Source organism: Macrobrachium nipponense, chromosome 40, assembly GCF_015104395.2.
Source record: "Macrobrachium nipponense isolate FS-2020 chromosome 40, ASM1510439v2, whole genome shotgun sequence".
Lineage (NCBI taxonomy): Eukaryota > Metazoa > Arthropoda > Malacostraca > Decapoda > Palaemonidae > Macrobrachium > Macrobrachium nipponense.
The window spans coordinates 30348135-30367535 of record NC_061101.1 but is presented as its reverse complement, the minus strand read 5'-3'; the positions used below and the strand labels follow the sequence as shown (position 1 = coordinate 30367535).

General features: G+C 36.1%; 2 protein-coding genes across 6 annotated transcripts in view; one reads left to right on the top strand and one right to left on the bottom strand.

Annotated features, from left to right (window-relative positions):
* Nucleotides 1-19401, top strand: part of LOC135212056 (heparan sulfate 2-O-sulfotransferase pipe-like) — a 441937-nt gene that overhangs the window by 248641 nt on the left and 173895 nt on the right. The window contains exon 3 of one of the 3 annotated variants that reach the window (XM_064245392.1): nucleotides 18790-18836. The exons of the other annotated variants lie outside the window; for them this stretch is intronic. The gene's annotated coding sequence lies outside the window, so the exon portion shown is untranslated. The remainder of the gene's footprint in view (nucleotides 1-18789; nucleotides 18837-19401) is intronic. 3 annotated transcript variants of the gene reach the window in all.
* LOC135212055 (probable E3 ubiquitin-protein ligase HECTD2) overlaps nucleotides 1-19401 on the bottom strand; it is a 95140-nt gene that overhangs the window by 4629 nt on the left and 71110 nt on the right. For all 3 annotated transcript variants that reach the window (XM_064245385.1, XM_064245387.1, XM_064245386.1), the window contains 14 exons: nucleotides 17085-17215; nucleotides 15040-15285; nucleotides 12583-12743; nucleotides 11644-11746; nucleotides 8225-8314; nucleotides 7815-8035; nucleotides 7205-7353; nucleotides 6368-6555; nucleotides 4792-4932; nucleotides 3480-3602; nucleotides 2785-2948; nucleotides 2041-2137; nucleotides 1538-1612; nucleotides 213-407 (listed from right to left, as the gene is read on the bottom strand). In XM_064245385.1, the coding sequence (XP_064101455.1) occupies nucleotides 213-407; nucleotides 1538-1612; nucleotides 2041-2137; nucleotides 2785-2948; nucleotides 3480-3602; nucleotides 4792-4932; nucleotides 6368-6555; nucleotides 7205-7353; nucleotides 7815-8035; nucleotides 8225-8314; nucleotides 11644-11746; nucleotides 12583-12743; nucleotides 15040-15285; nucleotides 17085-17215 (2084 nt within the window). The remainder of the gene's footprint in view (nucleotides 1-212; nucleotides 408-1537; nucleotides 1613-2040; nucleotides 2138-2784; nucleotides 2949-3479; nucleotides 3603-4791; nucleotides 4933-6367; nucleotides 6556-7204; nucleotides 7354-7814; nucleotides 8036-8224; nucleotides 8315-11643; nucleotides 11747-12582; nucleotides 12744-15039; nucleotides 15286-17084; nucleotides 17216-19401) is intronic.

Genomic DNA, 19401 nt, shown 5'->3' with positions numbered 1-19401 from the left:
ATCTTGTGGAAAAAAGAATATACTTAATTGTATTAGCGACTGGAATATAGATTCTCGATCAGTTTATTCTGAAGACTGTCCACTGTAAGTATTCACGTCAAATTCTTGTGTCGTTTCACCTTCGGATAAATCCATTAAAATACTGGTAAACATCTCCGTTTTTCAGTAATCCGATACGGTAAATAAAACGGCAAGCAGTTCTCGGTACTCACAATGAGGGCATTTGACGCGCACACGGTGTGGAAACCCAAGTAGAAAGCCCTGAACTTCTCGTAAATCGCCGTGTTGAGGATCCAGTCCAAGTAGAGGCGCACGAACTCCTCCCTGTTTTCGTTGGTCACCGGCAACGTTTCCCCGTTTTCTTTCAAGTTGAACGTTTTCGGTTGACCGTATTCTTCCAGGGATACCTGTGAGGCGAATCATTTCTTGAAAAGCTGGTATAGTATCATATGCTCCCTTCAAAAACAGGGGATTTTCGAGGGGTAAAGAATCTTTTGTTGGAACACGTCAGTGGGAAAATAAGTTTTGTCATTAGTTGATTTGCGCATTGCTAAGTCAGTTTGGAAATTTTGAAAGAAAGTGCGGAAGGATTGTGTGAAATAGCCAAACTTATGTATGAATTATATAAGAAAAACACTTTTCTAATTTAGAATGTACTGAACTAACATGCTGAAGTCCTTTGCAGTTTTGCTCTGATCCCATTCTTGTTTCTTTCTCGAGTGAGAACATTATGTGAGATTTGAACGCCAGTGATTTTGAATTTTTTTTTATTATTTTTAAACACAATTTTGTCCTTCAGCACAATTTTTTGTAAATATAGGATAAGCTCACTCCTCAAAGTTTTCGATAACTTTAGGTCTACTCTACTAGAAAGCTGAAACTTTCCAAGCCAACTTGTAACAGACTGAAATAGACCTTAGATTCTAATGTAACTGCAACTCATCCGTCAGGTTTGGAAATTAGTAGCGCATTGTTATTATTATTATTCATATTTATATAACCGTTATTGTGATATTGCGCTTCATTTTATATTAACTATGGGTTTCATCAATTTTATTGTCACATTAAGTATCATCCAATGGCACAGTCGTCAGATGTTTCCAAATGGAAATTAAAATCACCAAAACCTCGGACATCTCGTTTCTTATAAGTAATCCTTAAAGTTGGCTTTGTGTGTAAAACTCGGCCATCACCTACGTACTTTTTGCTTGCTCGGAAAATGTACTTAGGGATTAACAGCTTAAACATCAATAAATGATACTTCCCACATGGGCCGTATGATGGAAAATTGCTGCGTTTTACAACGCGTATGTTGTTGATAATAATAAGGGCATTTTAAGAGCTAAGGCACGCCCCTTCAATTGAGTAAATCCCAGATATACTTAGACAGGATATCAATGTAGAAACATCGGACAGCCAGCATCGTCAGGGAGGGAGACTAATTTGATTATAATTAAAAAAATGATTAGATATTATCACTCGGTTTTGTAAGATAATAGTCTATATATTTAGGGCCATTCATATGTAGGAAACATACCTGGAAACTAAGGCACATGTCTTGCTCCACGTCACCTTCATATTTGAGCAGTTCCATGAGACCGTGGGCCACTTCCTGCAATGATAAGGGTTCTTCTTGAGTTACAGATTGGGGAACTATTTTTCAAGGTTCTTTCGAGGGTTTTGTCGTGTATATATAGTTTTTTTTTCGTCAGCATTGTAATACATTTCTATATTTACAAGCACATTAATTTGTCATATTATTCATACACAATGCGTACATACATACATACATACATACGAGTATGGCTATAAACTTTAAATGTTCTTTGTACATCATTAACATCTGCTTGAAATACCTCGTGAATGCATAGAATATGTACATAAATGTTTATTATATCATGTATCACATCAACACATTAACACCTTTACTTAAATATGTTATTTATAAAAGTGTAAATTGCATTTGAAAATTAAACTCGGATGTCCTAGCATTGTACAATTTAGAGCCTATCACTCCAAATGAAAGTCTGTCAGACTTACGGGCATGATTTCGCTGAGGTCCTCCAAGGTTACCAATTTCGCAATTCCCACTGCTATGTGTTCATAGGCAGGCACTACAGGAGGGCTCAAGAGTTTCCTGTAAGAGACAGCGATGAATATCGTGTTGATTAAGACACTGCAAGATGTCGGTCGTATTGCTTACCGTATTTTGAGTAAGAAAGGTTTCTATAAGACGAATGAAATCATCATATTAAGTGGCCGTTGTAAATATTTGGTGTTTGTGTGTATGTTTGAAAAGGAGTCAGAGTTACAGAATTTTATTACGAAGAAAAGTTAAGTATATCTTAGTCTAACCAGACCACTGAGCTGATTAACAGCTCTCCCAGGGCTGGCCCGAAGGATTAGATATTTTTACGTGCCTAGGAACCAATTGGTCACCTAGCAACGGGACCTACAGTAGCTTATTGTGGGATCCGAACCACATTAAATCGAGAAATGAATTTCTATTACCAGAAATAAATTCTTCTTGTTCCGCGTTGGCCGCACCGAGAATCGAACTTCGGACCACCGGATTGGTAGCCGAGCGCGAAAACCACTCGTCCAACGAGGAACTATCTTTTTACGAAGAAAGTGAATATTCATTTCCCTCATGTGCGTTTTATGTATTCGACATCAATTTAGAACCCATTAATTATGCAACAACAGACAAGAAAGAATGTAATTTTTTGGATGTGTATTCAATTATAATTAAATTGAGTTATAAAGAAAAGCTTCAGTAGTTACCTGAAACATATGGATGGGAACCGGACGTCGAGGATGATGGAATTGTAGACGGCCAGACCCATCAACACTCCTATGAGGTTGTACTCTCTAAGGCTTCCCTGTTGCCCCATCGAAAACCAGTAGAGGCGCTTCGAAGGGTGATACACGAACATCTTGTTCTCGGGCTGCAATAGGCAAGAAAATTATTATTATTATTATCATGATTATTATTATTATTTTTTTATTATTTATTTTATTATTATTATTATTATTATTATTATTATTATTATTATTATTATTATTATTGCTGCTGCACCTGTTGGCATGATTCTATGTGTACATCAAAATACAAACAGAAAAATTGGCCCACGAGAAAGACTTATAATATTTTTTTCCCGAAAGTAAAAATAACTAAATTTACACAATTTAATGTAACATCCCGGAAATTATTACGGTTTCCGTTGCAGAAAAAGATGCCTTACTGCTATAGTCTTATTTCCTGCCCGGTTACAAACTTACATTTTGATGTACACGTGATAGTCGATTTGCAAATCACACTGAGTGTTTGGAACAGGATTGGAAATAAGATTGTAATTGACAGGAATCTTAGGAATTCGTATTTTCAGGAAAGGAAATATTTGAAGTCTGTCTCACGAACCAACGCTTCCGATCTTATTAGTGTAAGTGTAGAAACCCGGTGAGTGGCGACTTCGTACCTTGAAGATCTGCTTGATGAGGAGCAGAAACCACTCCTTGGTGAGTCCTCCCATGTCGAGACCCGGTTCCCCCTCGAAAGTCACTTTCAACTTCTTCTTCAAGTCGCGCTTCTTGGCCGCGATCTGAGGTCGCATTCGGGGAAAATGACTATCATTAATCAACGTGGAATATTTCACGCGGTCGAAAAAATATCAAGTGCATATGATTATTTTTCTTTATCGACAAAACATGACATATGTTGTAATACCATATTTACATTTAGTTTGCACAAAACAGTGGTTTTTAATCTATAACAATAACTCATTTCACAAATACATTATAAAATATTTTTTCCATGAAAAGGAAAATATTCTCATTCATAATATCTAGCTACTAATCAAAAATCACAACAAGCCCCTCAAACACCAACACCAAAATAAAGAATAACCCTTATTTTATTTATTTACTTGTTTATTTTTTTTAAGCTCACAGTCATTTATTCATCATAAATCATTAACACTTCAAATATAAACTTGTTCAAGGTTTATCAATACAAGCCTTTGAATTTGTAGCTCCTTGCTTTCATATTTGTTGTTCTGTCTTTGAGTAATGTTTTTAGCAGTATTATTATTATTATTATTAAACAAGTGAGAGAAGCCATTAATTTGTTCAACATTACAGAAATACAAGACCATAAAAGGTGAGGTAGGATATCAGGTGCGCATGATTGTATCATCAAGGAAAGAACTCTTGTAATTGCCAACTGTGGAATGTGAGGGCATTGACGTAAGGTAAAGGAAGTGTGATCAATTTTCTCACTGATAGCAAAAGTTATTAAAAGAGACAGTAGTGGCAGGTAGTGAAATGTACTGTATATTTGAACACAGAAATTAGGAATTCGTTTCTGCGTTATGTTCTTTCCTCTTTAAACAATTGGACGTGTTGCTGTTGAAGTTGATGTAAGAAGACAGTTATTGCATCTAGGTATTAATTTTTTTATTATTGAAGTGTGTTGTTCTGCATGAAAGTCACAGTTGTGTGAACTGAATAGACTAAAGATATGGCCTTGAAAATAAACTAATTTGGACGTGCTTAATCTTGGTATGTGCGATCTTTATGATAGTTAATTATAAGGACAACATTTAAAGTAATCTTGTTTATTTTTTAAGGTAACATTTAAAATGAAGTAGGGATAATTTTAGGAATAATTATACATAGGGGTAGGATTTGTCACTTGTGTAAGGATAAGTATTAAAAGCATCTTAATTCGTCGGTAGCACTCTGTATATCCCTGCTTCTAAAGTCATGATATTTGTGGTAGTGTGGCCTCACCTCCTTGAGAGAGTCTTCGACGAGCACATTCCTCCTGACGTTGATGTTAAGGAAGAAGATATCAATTTGGGGAGGTTGATGGCGGGCCACTTTCGCTACTAGAGACCTCCGCGCAGTCAGGATCATCTGTTGTTCGGCGTCCTGTGAAGGAGAGAAGGAAAGGTGGTATTAGCTGTTATGATGTAGTGCAGAAAAGAACATCTGATTGGGTTATTGCCATCAGTGGGTGCACTACTATGTGCATTACTGAAGGGTGTTGAGCAGTGTCCTCTCGACCCCTAGAGACACCACTTTTCAGCCTTTTACCCCACCTCACTCCCACTTCCTTTCTTCAGTCTTGTATGATTGATTAAATACAGAATTCAGTCCAAAGGCCACGAACTGGGACCTACGAGTCACTCAGCCCTGAAATGGAAATTGACAGTACAAGGGTTGGAAAGGTATAACAGGAGGAAAACCTCAAAGCAGTTGCACTATGAATCAAATGGTAGGAGAGGGTGGAAAGTAAGAAGAAAGAGAATATGAAAGGAGGTACAGTCAAAGGAACGAAAGGGGTTGCAGCTAGGGGCCGAAGGCTCGCTGCAAAGAACCTTAAGTAATGCCTACAGTTCACCGCATGAGGTCCACTGACGGCACTACCCGCCTACTTTAAAGATCATTAATTGTATTTCATCTCGATTCTTCTCTAAATTTCTAACTTTTTGTCCAACAACCCCAACTCCTTTTTACTGTCTTAAGAGCCGAAGGGCCAAAAGTGCCACAGTACTTGGCCCCACAGCCTAAATTTCATGAAATCGAATCATTGGTAGTATCCGTTGCATAGGTGTCAGGCTGTGAGGTTTGCTAGGTGTGATGTTGGCTGGCGCTTCCCTTGGATGATCATGATGATAATGATCATGCCAGTTGTGTCGCTTCCCTTGGGTGGTCATGATCATGTCAGTTGTGTTTTCAACTGTAATTTTATGTTATTTTATCGTTCTCACATTGAGGACCTAGGCATTCCACCTGGACCTTTACAGACGGGAGCACATAGGTTTAGGCCTTGAAATGCGTGGAAGACAAGCCTAATATTATTCGTGTTAGAGATACAGTATCCAAGAGAGTCAAACAGACGACCACCGTTCCAACTTTATCTGTACTGTTTTCTTCGGTCGTCCTTCTCATATGTCAAGGCTGCAGCAATTATTAAAGGAATCAGTTTTATATTCAGAACCAGCTTTAATTTCATATCTCCACAATCGCCCCAAATTTGTGTTAAATCTTCCCTAATTTAGATAATAAGATTATTGTTGATTATTTTTACAGTTAATGGGGCATTCAATATTGTTTTCTAAAGTGAATTATCATCGTACCTTAACCTAACTTCTACAATGCGTACTTAAATCTGAGTTTTAAAATCAGTTAATATGAAATTAATCTTGACCCCAAAATGAAAAATAAATCTCTTTAGTTATTAAGAACGTCTTGAAACATCTAGAATAAAAAAAAAAAAGGGAATGGCTGTCGTTTACGGGAAATAAAATTGAATATGAATTGTTAGTAAAGGAGGAATGTCCTGCCGAAGAGCTGAACTTACTTTAGTAAGGATGTGTCGTTTGGCGACGATGGACAAGATGAACGGGTACTGACAGAAGGAGAAAGAATCAGGCTTATCAGGCACCTGCCAGGTGCGGTACTCAGACATCAGGTCCAGGTGGTCTAAGGCGTGGTTGTAGAATTCCGTGTAATGCAACAGAGATGGCTGGGCCGACGAGTTACTTGCATCTGTGGGTGGGTCTTCAAAGGTTAGCTTCATGCTCCTTTTTGAAATGATCCATTTACATTCTATTTTAAAGGGAATAATAATATAAAGATTGGAGAAACAAATCCAGTTTTATGTATATGTAACATATATTTAAAGATAAATCTGTTCAGCTTTCGGGGAACTTGGATTCCCCATTTCAGTCTCATTTCTGTACAGATTTAGCTTTAGATATATGTGCATATACATAACTGTAGAGTTGTTTCTCCATTTCAGGACTCGTACGACTATAATATCTTACAATTACTATAAAGATTATTTAGGTGAATGTATAAACGTAGAAAATATGCAATCGCTCACGAAAATAAGTCTGAAACATGAAGGAAATGCGTCGGGATCTTTTTACGAATAAATCTGTTGAAGCCAGTGAGTGGCTTTGCACATACACATAAAATGCCGGAGTTCGCGACCATAGCTGTTACGGCTCAAATTGGAAATAATAATGTTATCATAAAACATTGAATTTCAAGACTCAGTGGAATAATTAGCTGTAAACAAGATGGAATCCTGATCATAAACAAACTCTTATCAACACCTGAATATTATTCCAAAGTGACTAAAGAACTAAAGGAAATGTAAGGAACACTCCTGTGACGTCGCCATTCAACTTACACATGATGGCGAGGACCTTCGTGGCTGTTGGGATCCACCACTTGCTCTTGCTGAGGGGCGGCAGCGACCTGTCTGGCGGCGGGAACTGCCTCACTGTGATGAACTGGATGATGATGCCCACCATCATTCTCAGTCGAGACACCTCCAGTCTGCAGAGGAAGTCAGCTTTTAGCGACAAGGCTGCTAGGGAAGTAAGCTATGGCTGGCTTTGCTAGAGTTAAAGGAAATAGTTGCATTCGAATGATTGTCTTATTCCCAGCAATTGCAATGCTTGAATTGTACCCATCTATAGCAAATTCCTAAGATATATGCTTAAAGATCCCAGATATGCTTGTGATTTTATTATCAGCTGAAGCCAAAGGAAATGTTTGAAAAAAATGACAGCATATTAAGTACTTTCGTGTATTTACTACATGGTAGGGACACTTTTGAATGCATCAGAGTACTTGGAACTGTATTGTTTATTTTTTTAATTTCCTGTGGCATCAGCAGAAAAAAATGCATAAGAATCTTAGAATGGACTTTAGCTTACAAAGGTAGGTTGTAATGTACCTTGCCTGGTGTTTTTAGCATCTTTAATAAGCATTGTTATGTCTACGACAGTACTCACGTTTTAAACCAACTAACAAGCAGTTGGTGATCACCGTTGGATAACGAGGTGATGTTCCTGAGTACATGAGCTAGGACGGTGTAAGAGGACTGAGTAAGGAACACTGGAGACTGAAGAATGATGAAAAGAGCCCTGACACGATCTTTGCTGAAGAGGTGTGGCCGTTCTTGCAGCAGTGCGTTGATCACTGCCTTGAGGAAATGTTTGTGCACCACCGAAGGCTGTCGAGTTACAAAAGAAATTAGGGGAATTTCTGGCTTGGTAGTTATCAAATATGACATGGAAGTATTGCGTTGAATTGCTTTTCCTGCTCTTTTAGTAATTCTTGGTTTTTCAGATACATTTCTTCGCACTCTCTATGTTTGTATGTTTACGCGTAATTTTTCGTGCAGGGGCGTTTGGGCACTTACCATTTCTCTAACAGAATCGTGAACTGTGTAGACAAGTTCTGTTTTTAGTCCTGGGTCATCAGCACGAGCTCCGTCGAAGTCCGGATTTCTCTGTGAAAAAAAGGCTATAATAAGGATTCGGCAAGTTTTCTTGGACTCGTTTATGTAAAACACGAGACATATTTGCCCAGTGCGCTATTTGGATTTGGAGGGGGGCCTTTGGCTGTGGACATTTTCCATTAATATTCTACTCAGGACTTCAAGAGGCCATGGAAGTTGATTATTAAAAATCTAAATGCAACAGATGTAAATATTCGTGGTAACAAAAGCAGCCTATTGGATTGCTGTCGAATGTTCAAGAATCTTAAGTTTTTCATCTGATGGAAATAAAATGCGCCATGCAGGTTGCAATAATTTTGTTCGTCCATAATGATTTTAAGAGTGCCCATTGCAAATTTCGCTATACTACGAATTGATTGCAAAGTCAAGGATACTTATGAATTATTCTCCTCGAAGAAACAATAGCATATGGAAGTATTCTTGAAGATACCATGGCTCTTGGTATGCTTAAAAAAACCCATGGAGTCATTTGATGATTGTTAAGCTACTCGTTAAGTTCCATGTAGACATTTGTTTGATCTTTTAGTAGCCTTATTTATTCACGTGTTCTTCAGTACTCTTTGGAATTGTTTTCTGAGATAACAATAACTTGTAAACTTTACCATAATCCTATGGTTTCTGACACATTCATAGTCTGAACTAATTGAACTTTATCACATCTTTAATAGATTGTGACTATTCTCATAAACTTGGAAACTGCTCATACGTTCTGTATGACTCAATAGGTTTTTGAGATGTTGGTTACAATAGGTTTTTGAGACGTTGGTTAGTATTTGAATCTTCCTAAAACTATTGTACTACTAGAGTTTTTCGTTGGTTGTAATGATCCCCATTGAACACCTGAATACATTTATTCTTTTCCTGAAGTTTAAGATATCCCTAACCCAGTGATGCAGAGTTCTATGGTTTAGGCTGGAAAAGAAAATAGACATAGGCAGTTAGGAATAAACCCAATTCTATGGTAAAAGCAAACTCAAGTCATCCATCGTTCGTGCCAAATGCTTCCTCACTGGTGCTTTTGGCTTTGACTTTAGCCTTTTGGAATTTTCAAGGTAGATTACTGTCAGAGAAGCCATGCAAGACTATAAGCATAGCCTACTTAAGAAAGCGTGAAGGGTTTTCCTTCCTGCGCAATGGTTAGCCTCTCTTCTGCTAGTTTTTCTAATAGGTTACTCTTTTCCTCACCCTTTTGATTTTTCTCCGTTTAGATGCACTCCTGCTAATTTCCGTGACTTTTTGGCATTAGGGGATGTTCCTACGGCCTTTTATCAGCTTCAAAAACTTCAAGAAATCTGCAACAGCTCTGGAAGTTGTCCATGAGCCATTATGTGACTTCACGAACTGCGTGAATAATTTAATAAGCAAAAACTCAAGTCTACGATGCCATTAAAACTTCTCGAAGATTTTGATGTCATCATAAACGGTTCACAAGAAACCTAAGCAGAATTAAAGCCAGTTGAAGCCATTTAGTAGGAACTTAACAAAAAGGTGAAAGATCTTAATGAATTCTCTATTTCTACAAAAGCATTTTGTAATGGTCCTAATAGCGTTTGAAGCACGCAGGGGTGTGTTGCAGCTTCAAGAGCCGCGAAAAAAAGCCCTAAATGGCCAAGAAATTTGTCACCTAAAGTCTTTTGGTGGTTTTCAGGTTTTAAATATATAGGTCGCAAGTCTACTATAGGTTGCTAAGAACGAAAGAATTTACTTTTCCTTGATGTGTTACGGATACTTTTTTGTGTGGTGACAGCTGCTGGGGAACAGGATGGCAAACAGTTAATTTTGATCAATATCAGAAAACGTTCGTTTTAGAGTTTTGGATAAAAGAAAAAAAATCTGCTGTTTTGGGGAACTGCATAAAAGCAAGATGTACGAAAAAAAGGTAGGAAAGGGACTTTGTCACACACGTAACTCAAATTGTTGGTCGTAATTTGAATTTTTATGTTTGATCCTAGTGTTATTAATATTTGTCATAGTTATTTATTTTCATTATTAGTATTAATTATCTTTCAATATGCACATATTATTATTATTATTATTATTATTATTATTATTATTATTATTATTATTATTATTATTATTATTATTATGTAGCTATCAATACACATTTTATGTAAATTAATTAATCTGTAGACATTCATGTCTTTTCATTGCTTCCTCGAATGCACGATTGTTTTTTAACCTTTAAAAATGTCATATTTAATAAAGATTTTTTTTGTTTTTTTTTTAAATCGGTGACTTGAATAATAGTCATCTTTTTAAAATATCATTCTTGTTTAACTGTTCGTCATTGAAAATCTCAGTTTAAACAGCATTTATCTCAAATGGCATACAGAAGGTAATTCTTATTTTATGTATATATATATATATATATATATATATATATATATATATATATATATATATATATATATAGTGTGTGTGTGTGTGTGTGTGCGTGCGCGTGTGTGTGTGGCCTTAAATCCACGGTAGAAAGGTAAGTGAAACAGGGACTTGGAACAAGTATTTTCGTAGTATATTCTACATTTTCAAGTTTCACACTTGGAAATGTACTACGAAAATACTTGTTCCAAGTCCCTGTTTCACTTACCTTTCTACCGTGGATTTAAGGATATTCTCAAGTACGTGTTCCTTCGTGCTGCATTGGAAATATAGTAGTATATATATATATATTATATAAACTGATATATATATATATATATATTATATATATATAATTATATGATATACATATATATATATATTATATAGTATTATATATATATATTATATATATATATGTAGTATGATATAGTGTGTGCGTGTGTATTTTTGTGCGTGGGATCGTGTACGTTTGCTTGTGTGTGTGTGTGTGTGTATGTATGTATGTATGTATGAGAGTATGTATCATCACCAGTGAAGATATAGGACTTTTCAATACCTGATGCTTTTTAAATTGGTGCATTTTTGGTAAATATGAAAATCAACAGATGCTGCTTCTTTCGAAAGTGTACATGTTTTTACTTCATCCTAGAATAACAAACAACTTATCATTTTTCTCGTTAAATGACAAAAGAAAAATAACAGAAACGATTATCAGTACAGATCGAGTTTTCATTTCTTTAGAATTTAAAAGGAATGGAATACATTCCTACTAATGCATATGACTTTTCTAAAACTATTATTTAAATAGATACAATCTTTTTTTTTTTTGTATAACTTAAATGTTCTACTACTTTCTCCTCATCTGAAATAGAAGGGCATGCATATTATATACATTAAGCTTTACGCTCAGTATTATTATCTTCCCTGTAGAATGACGCAGTGACTAATGCAGGGATTACCTTGAATGTGGCGCAGATGCTGGCGTAGGATTCAAAGGTGTCAAAGTAAAACTTCTTCATGTCGCCGAAATTCTTGGACTCCTTGGCTTTTCGAACTTCTTGCCTGGAAAGAAGGGAGGAAATTAACATTTATGGACTGGGAGAATAGTGCGCACAGTGTGTTGCAAAATGTTCCAATGATATCTAGTTTAATCTTAGATTTTTTATTTTAGTTTTATTTTGTAAACATTTTTCGTAAGTTAAATGGGTTTTTCCAATGATAATAATTATGTGTACACAGTCATATGATGATTACGTGCATAGTTATTATGTGTGCACAGTTGTATGATTACATGTAAAGTCAATACGAAATGGTGATTTAATTTAAGATTTTTGCTTTGTTGTTTTCAAAGTATATTTTTGAAAACCCTTCCTTCCTAAAGTAACTTTGAATTTTTTTTTTTCCAGTGATATAGTGTACATGGTTGTATGAATACAAGTGTAGTAGATATGAAATGATGATTTGTATTTAAGTTTTCCCATTGCATCCAACGCTTTATTTTCACAATGTCTAAAAGAAATGCTCCAAGTTTTAGAATTGGTAAACATGAAAATTGCTCAAATTTGTTTTGGTTAACAAAGAATAAAGATTTTAGCATTAATGTCTTGGGTAAGTGCGGGGGACGAGGATTAACAAAAATAATAACTGATTAAGCTGACCCTGCACCAGCTAGCTCTTTGTTAATTAAGCTGACCTTGCGTTAGCTAGCTTTTGATATTTACTAGATTAACAAAAACTGATGTTGATTAAGGTGACCTTGAGCCAGCTGGCTCTTGATATGTCGAGTAACCCATAGCAATCATTAGAAATTGATATATGAGAAATATGTTAAATAGAAAAATAATTAAAGTTAACGGCAAATCGTAGGATGAGCGAAGCTCATTGCTTCTGATTCTTACATAAAGTCCTCCCTCCTCGTGGTCCTTGCTGGGTACACCGGCCTCTGGTTAGACTGGGCGCTCTCGATTCGGCTGCCGGGTAAAGATTCCTCACTCCTGGCTGATCTGAGACTCCCTGAGCCTTGGCGGGATGCCACACTCCCTCTGCGGCTGTCAACCTCCTGGAGAAGGGTCCGTGGAGTAGGAATTTTGTTACGAAAGGGTGTTCAGTGGAAACATGATTGATCGAAGTCTAAGGTATGATTATATTACAGCAGTGGCTGATGTAATACATTACATTTTGTAAGAATTTATAGCCCAGAACATATATTCCCTTACACAAAGTTTAGCTTTGTGAAGATTTGCATAAGCTAATGGATTAATGGATTTTGGTACTCACAGGTTACGTTTATTCAAAATTATTTTAAGAACCCTTTCCGGCAATGTAAAGAGCAGCTGCGGTCAAATAATTTACTTCTTTAGCAACTCGTGTTGAGTACATTGTCAGCATAGTACTATGTGCACGTGCTCTCGTCTGATCAGACAGGGCGTGTTTGAAGAAGTACATTTTAGCAAGATTATTTTAAAGACATTTGACTCATATGTTATATATGTATGTGAAGTTTTGACTCATTTGAGGAACAGTGATTCATTTTAGCTAAACGATAACTGAAAGGTGGAAGATTCATTGACAAGATATGAGTTGAGTAGTTTGTCTGCTTCTCGAAAATAAGATGTCAGGTAAATACCTGATGATTCTACAGATTTACACACATATAAAGTTGATAATTAATAGAAGACGAAAACAATACAGAAATAGTTTCAAGGTACATTAGTAGTAGTGTAGTAGTAAAATCCTAATACGTATGGTATTTCTACTGTTACTACTGATGGCTAGTGATGACTGGAAGTCGCTAAAAATGTTAGAAGCACTGGCGTACTTTCGCCCCACCTCGAAAGTGCTAACAGTAATGGTTCTCTGCAAAGCTACTTGTACTCGAAAGTATTTTGACCTTTGCTTCTACTTCCATGCAAGTTTCAAGATAAACACCAAAAGCGTTTGGACAATCGTGTACATCGAATCAAAATAACCTAATTTCTAAAATAAGAGAGGTACGAGTGATTATGCTCAGAATCATCTGAAGGACTGGTACTCTCTAATCTTTAGACAAGACATGTGGCAGTTTTAATATACGAGTATGTTTTGTTATTTGATGTCATTTTCTTTGTGGGATTAAGGTAAAAATGTGTTGAGTTCCAAAAGGTCCACAATAATATAAATGTTAAAATTTCGTGTAAAACTTTATAAAATAAACTTGACAATATCTTTCGAACCCTCTTCTGGGTTCATCTTCAGTCCTAATGAATAAATTTTCTTATAATGTACTGCTGAAACATACAAATCACAATACAAAATTGCTGAAGGACGTTGGCACCGGTAGTTAGCTCGCAAATAGACAAGGTGATGAAGAAAGAGGTCAGTTTTCCTAACTAGGTGATTTCCTCTCTATTAATATGTGTTGTCCACTCAAATTTCTCTATATTTCATAAGTTCATATTTTGGATAATTTCTTAAAAGGGGCCAAATGCCATAGGAAAGCATAGAAAATTGTATGGTTATTGTGCGTTATCAAAGAAGTATTTAGTAAATTGTCTCTTATTTTTTCTTCTTGCGCTGTTCCCGCCACCCCCCCTCCCCCAATTTCATTTTTTTCAGAATTGGTCACCATGTTTGCCATTTTGATTAGATAAGGACAGTTCATTAGAAGCCCATTTTGTATCTTGTTAGGGCACCATTTTATAATGGAAAATCTTGAGACAACGTCTAACTGGCCGTATGATTGTGACTGGATACCAATATTCGTATTTATTATTACTTTTGTCAATACAATTATGGTGAAGTGCGATGCATTTCAAAGAAAACTGTTCATGAACATCAAACTATTGTGCATAAGTAACACAATTTTCGTTACATTCGTTGAAGGTGAGGAATTCTTTGACACCAATACAGATTCAAGAATGCTAGTAACGTCTCCAGTACTTCTACTATGAACTGACTTAAATCTGAAATAGTGTTCATTAGCCTTACGGTGTATCTACTTCATAAAGTTACATGGACAGGTTGCCTGTTTGTGAATGATGTACACGTAACGGCTACAAGTATTGCATTTGTACCTCCAGAGATTGAAGTAATTCGTCCATTGTTTGCGATCTTACTCGAGAGGCAGTCTGCAATTTAGAATCCCGTCATCAAGGATTATACATAGCACTTCTGCCATATTAGTTTTTAATATTTGTTTGATTCAAAATTGTTTTAAAGAAATCTCTTGAAGCCCCTTTTGTTTTTATAAAGATGACTCAACATCAGACAAAGCAAGAAATAAAATAAAAAGGGCCACAACCATCCTGGTAGAAATAGTTCAGCAATAATTGATGACAGGAATTGGCAATAATCATAGGTTGTTCAATCATTCTCACCTGTCTCCTTATTGGCGGCAAAGAGCTGCCCGATCCGATGCGGAAGGCTGTTGAATCATTGATGGCAGCCAAGAGGCCGCTGTTCACCGTGTGGTTGCCGGTGACGTCACCGGAAGTGGCGCTGTCATTGTTGTTGCCGTTCCTGCCGGTGTTGTTGTTGAGGTGGTCGTTGAAGGCCAGCCCCGTCAGGCGACTGATCATGAAGCTGCCCAGGCCTCCCAGTCGAGATCGATGATGCTCGACATCCTGTTGGCAAACGAAGCTTGATGTTAGTCGTTTCTCTCTCTCTCTCTCTCTCTCTCAATACGTTTCATGAATCATTCTATCATGCAATGTGATTATCTATATTTCCTGCATAATTTCAGCTTGGACTCATGCTTTTAAAAGGAAGTTAACCCCGCCTAGAGGCCACTACTGGATTTACCTTCAAAATAAGTTGTCTCTCACTTTTACCTGTATTTACTCCCAGTAACTTTCCTTCCAAGTACTATAATTATAGTTCAGCCCAAGATGCCATCTACCATATTTTGTTTTTAGGAGTTGGATATCTCCCATTCTCTCTACAAGACATAACCACATATGTTATAAGTTTGACATACTTTCTTTTTTAATATATACAAGACATAACCACTTGTGTTTTAAGTTTTACATACTTTCTTTGTTAATATATACAAGATATAACCAGATGTATTTTAAGTTTGACCTTCTTTCTTTTTTAATATATACTGGGCACATTTCTGTCGATCTACAAATGTATACTACATTCACAACAAAACTTTGATTTTTCAAAACTTATTACAGGTTTATATTACGGGTTTATTTCATGAAATTCTTTGCACAAATTCTGCAGAATATCTAGCGCTTCTCTTTTCTTCTTGGGTGATGACTGTTCTTCATTGATTACGTTGTCACTTGCAGTAATCAATTTCGAATGTTTTTGCACGTAATATCATGAATATCCATCTATTACTCTGTCTTTATCGATTCACGTAACGTTCACTGTCAGCCTACCTCTTTACATTTACCGCTTATAATCCTTTCTAGTCATTTATTTGTCCTCCAGTTATACAGTACAGCTTTTGCAATTTCCTTCCATTTCCTTGCTATTCTAGGGACTTATAGATATGGCCAATAAGTCTTATCTTTTCTCTTGTAAATTTGTCTTTAATCACATCAAAACAAAGATGAAAGGATCTCTCTCTTATTAATGCTCAAAATGAGTTTACTTTTTTATGAAAGCTCACAATTTCTCTTGAAAATACGGCTGTTGACATTTATATTGATACTCCGTAATTCTCTCTCTCCATTCAGTCCCAGGGCGTTTCAAATTCCCGTTTAATTTCTTCCTCATTTTTTGGACCTTTCATCAAATGCTTATTGAAAATATGTGAATTTAACAACTATTGCTTTGTCAAATAACGGCCTGGTCCTTTATTATTGGTTAAGTCCTATCAATTAAAGTTTGTTTGAAATGCGTGCCATACAGCTTCTCATACGTTAGCAGTCTTGAATCTTCTGGAGCTCTCGTTTCTTTTGTATGTTACTTCTGTCAAAAAAAAATATTATCCCCCTTCCCACGTATTCATTTACGCTATCTGTAAATTGGGCATGCATCATTTTTACAGCTCGGTTCTATAGCATATTCACATCAACCGTACATTTGATGTCTAGGCCAGTCCCTTACGACGCTCCTGATTGGCTGTTGATAAGCCAATGACAAAGCTGGAACCTCTCAGTCTCTCGAGAGAGTTCATATAGGCAGGATGTGTTCCACCTCTCCTGAGGGATACTTTTGAAAGACGTTCCATTAGGAGAGGTGGAACATAGATCATACCCATGTGAACTCTCGAGAGAGACTGAGAGTTTCCAGCCCTGTCATTGGCTTATCAACAGCCAATGAGGAGCGTCATAAGGGACTGGCCTAGACATCAAATGCACGGTTAATGTGAATCTACTATAGTATATGTCACAGAGATCCCCTTATGGAGCCTTGGACTTAAGGCTCTTCTAAAAAGTTTGTAACAAGAACATCAAAATAGACTTACGATGTGGGGCAGTTCGACCCTGATATCTCTTCCTCGCCTCAGCCTGACGTCTGTATTGGCTCCGATGTTGTAAAAGCTCCCGCAGTAGGGACAGATCTGCCGCAGCCTCCCGCTGGCTCCCTCCACCGTCACTGGATTGGAAAGAAATCTCGGTTCTAATGAAAGTCATCTTTGAAACAGACAGAACTTTGGCGCGAATGACGCCTAGGGTTTAGGAATGATGAATTGAGTTGTAGGGGTGATATCTTTTCGAAATAAGAGATTTGTCAGATGGAAATGTCTAACCGTTAGAAAGATGAGGGATTTTATTTGCGGTTGTACTTACTTAATCTCAATTGGCAAGGGGAATTTCAGTTGTGATTATTCTAACTACCGTAAATAGAAGAAAGTTTATGTGGAGTTGCGCTGACTTTTAGGAACAATGTATACTAAGTATTTGGAATCATATTAGCTGTTGGAAACGAGAATTTTTTTTCGAATTCTGCTTTATTTTTAGTTTTCCGTCGCTCATGTTTAACCTGTATAGAAATTTATCTTCTTGCTTGCATTATGCCTCTACAGAGAATTTGAAATGTACAGTACGTTACATTTATTTTTTTTTAACACGGTGTGTACTGCGTATTTTTATGTCACTGGTATGAAAAATCAATCTCTCACAGTAATATATAACACATATATATGCTATATATATATATATGTATATATATATATATATATATATATATATATATATATATATATATATATAGGTTTTTTGCCACGAAGGAAAAAATGAAAAAAGCGAGATAGCCAAGTACTTTCGGTCCTGTTCGGACCCTTAACTGAGTAAAGGGTCCGAACAGGACCGAAGTACTTGGCTATCTCGCTTTTTCATTTTTTTCCTTTTTGTTCGTGGCAAAAAACCTTTATTTATACATAGCATCACGTTTTATATACTTCGTGATCAAGTTATTCATATATATATATAATATATAAAATATATATATATATATATATACGAATATATATATATATATATATATGTATATATATATATATTATATATGTACATTTAAAATATAAAATATGTGGGTGTCTGCATTATATACAAATGTGTGAGTTTGATGTGCATATATATATATATATATATATATATATATATATATATATATATATATATATATGTGTGTGTGTGTGTGTGTGTGTGTGTGTGTGTGTCGCGCGCGCGCGCAAATATAAAAACACCGTATCGTGCTTCTAAGAAATCCATTGGAGGATCCACAGTAATATCCTTGTCTGTCCAGATAAAATATATTTGTGGAAATATTTACAAAGATTAAAGCTTTCGTCCATCCTCCTGTGGACTTGATCGCTAACTAAAAACATTAGTAGTGCTCAAGTCCACAGGAGGATGGACTAAAGCTTCAATCTTGGTAAAATATTTCCACAAATATATTATTCTGGATAGACAAGGATATTACGTGGATCCTTCTATTGATAGACACACCACCCACACACACACACACACACATATTATATGTATAATATATATATATATATATATAATTTTATACTTATATATTATATATATATACACACACATATATATATATCATACACGCACATACTACTATATACATACTCATTCTAAAATACAAATATCTTCGTTGTTCTCTCCCTCACATACTAATTTTATTTTTATTTTGATATCTTTAATGTTCTGCAGAGTATCGGTCGCCCTACTGGCGGAAGTTGAAACTTGTCATCAGAAAGGTCAGTGATGATGCAAAGCTCTTGATGGTAATTGGCAGATTGCAGTTATCTTTTTATTTATTTACCGTATGAGTCTATTTTATTTCTCAATGAGAAAAAGGTCAGCCTTTGGCTCCTCACCACCGTCTGTTGTCGATTGGTGTTAGGTGTTAAATAAATAAATAATTAAATAAACGATCTCATTTCCTGATGAAGATAATGTCAGGTCGTTGAAGGCCGCCTCTTTCTCGGAACTTGGATCGTCATGTATATGTGATTTAGTGTAGCGGTTTCTTCTGGTCAGTCAGTCAGTCGGTGGTCAAGGTCTTCTTATACACTTTTCGCTTGATATGAATGCTAATCGTTGCCAGCGTTTTTTTTTTTTTTTTTTTTTTTTATTATGAAGGTGACTCAAATTCCGTTATGATGGCGGTATTCCGGAAAGATTCGTATACGGACACGTGCCTTTCAGTTGCATAAAATTTGACTCAAAAAAGAGCCCTTCATCCTTCCCTACGCATAAAATAACCATAAATTCATGATTTGATTCCCTAACTTTCAGTTGGATATATATTTTTAAAGCTGA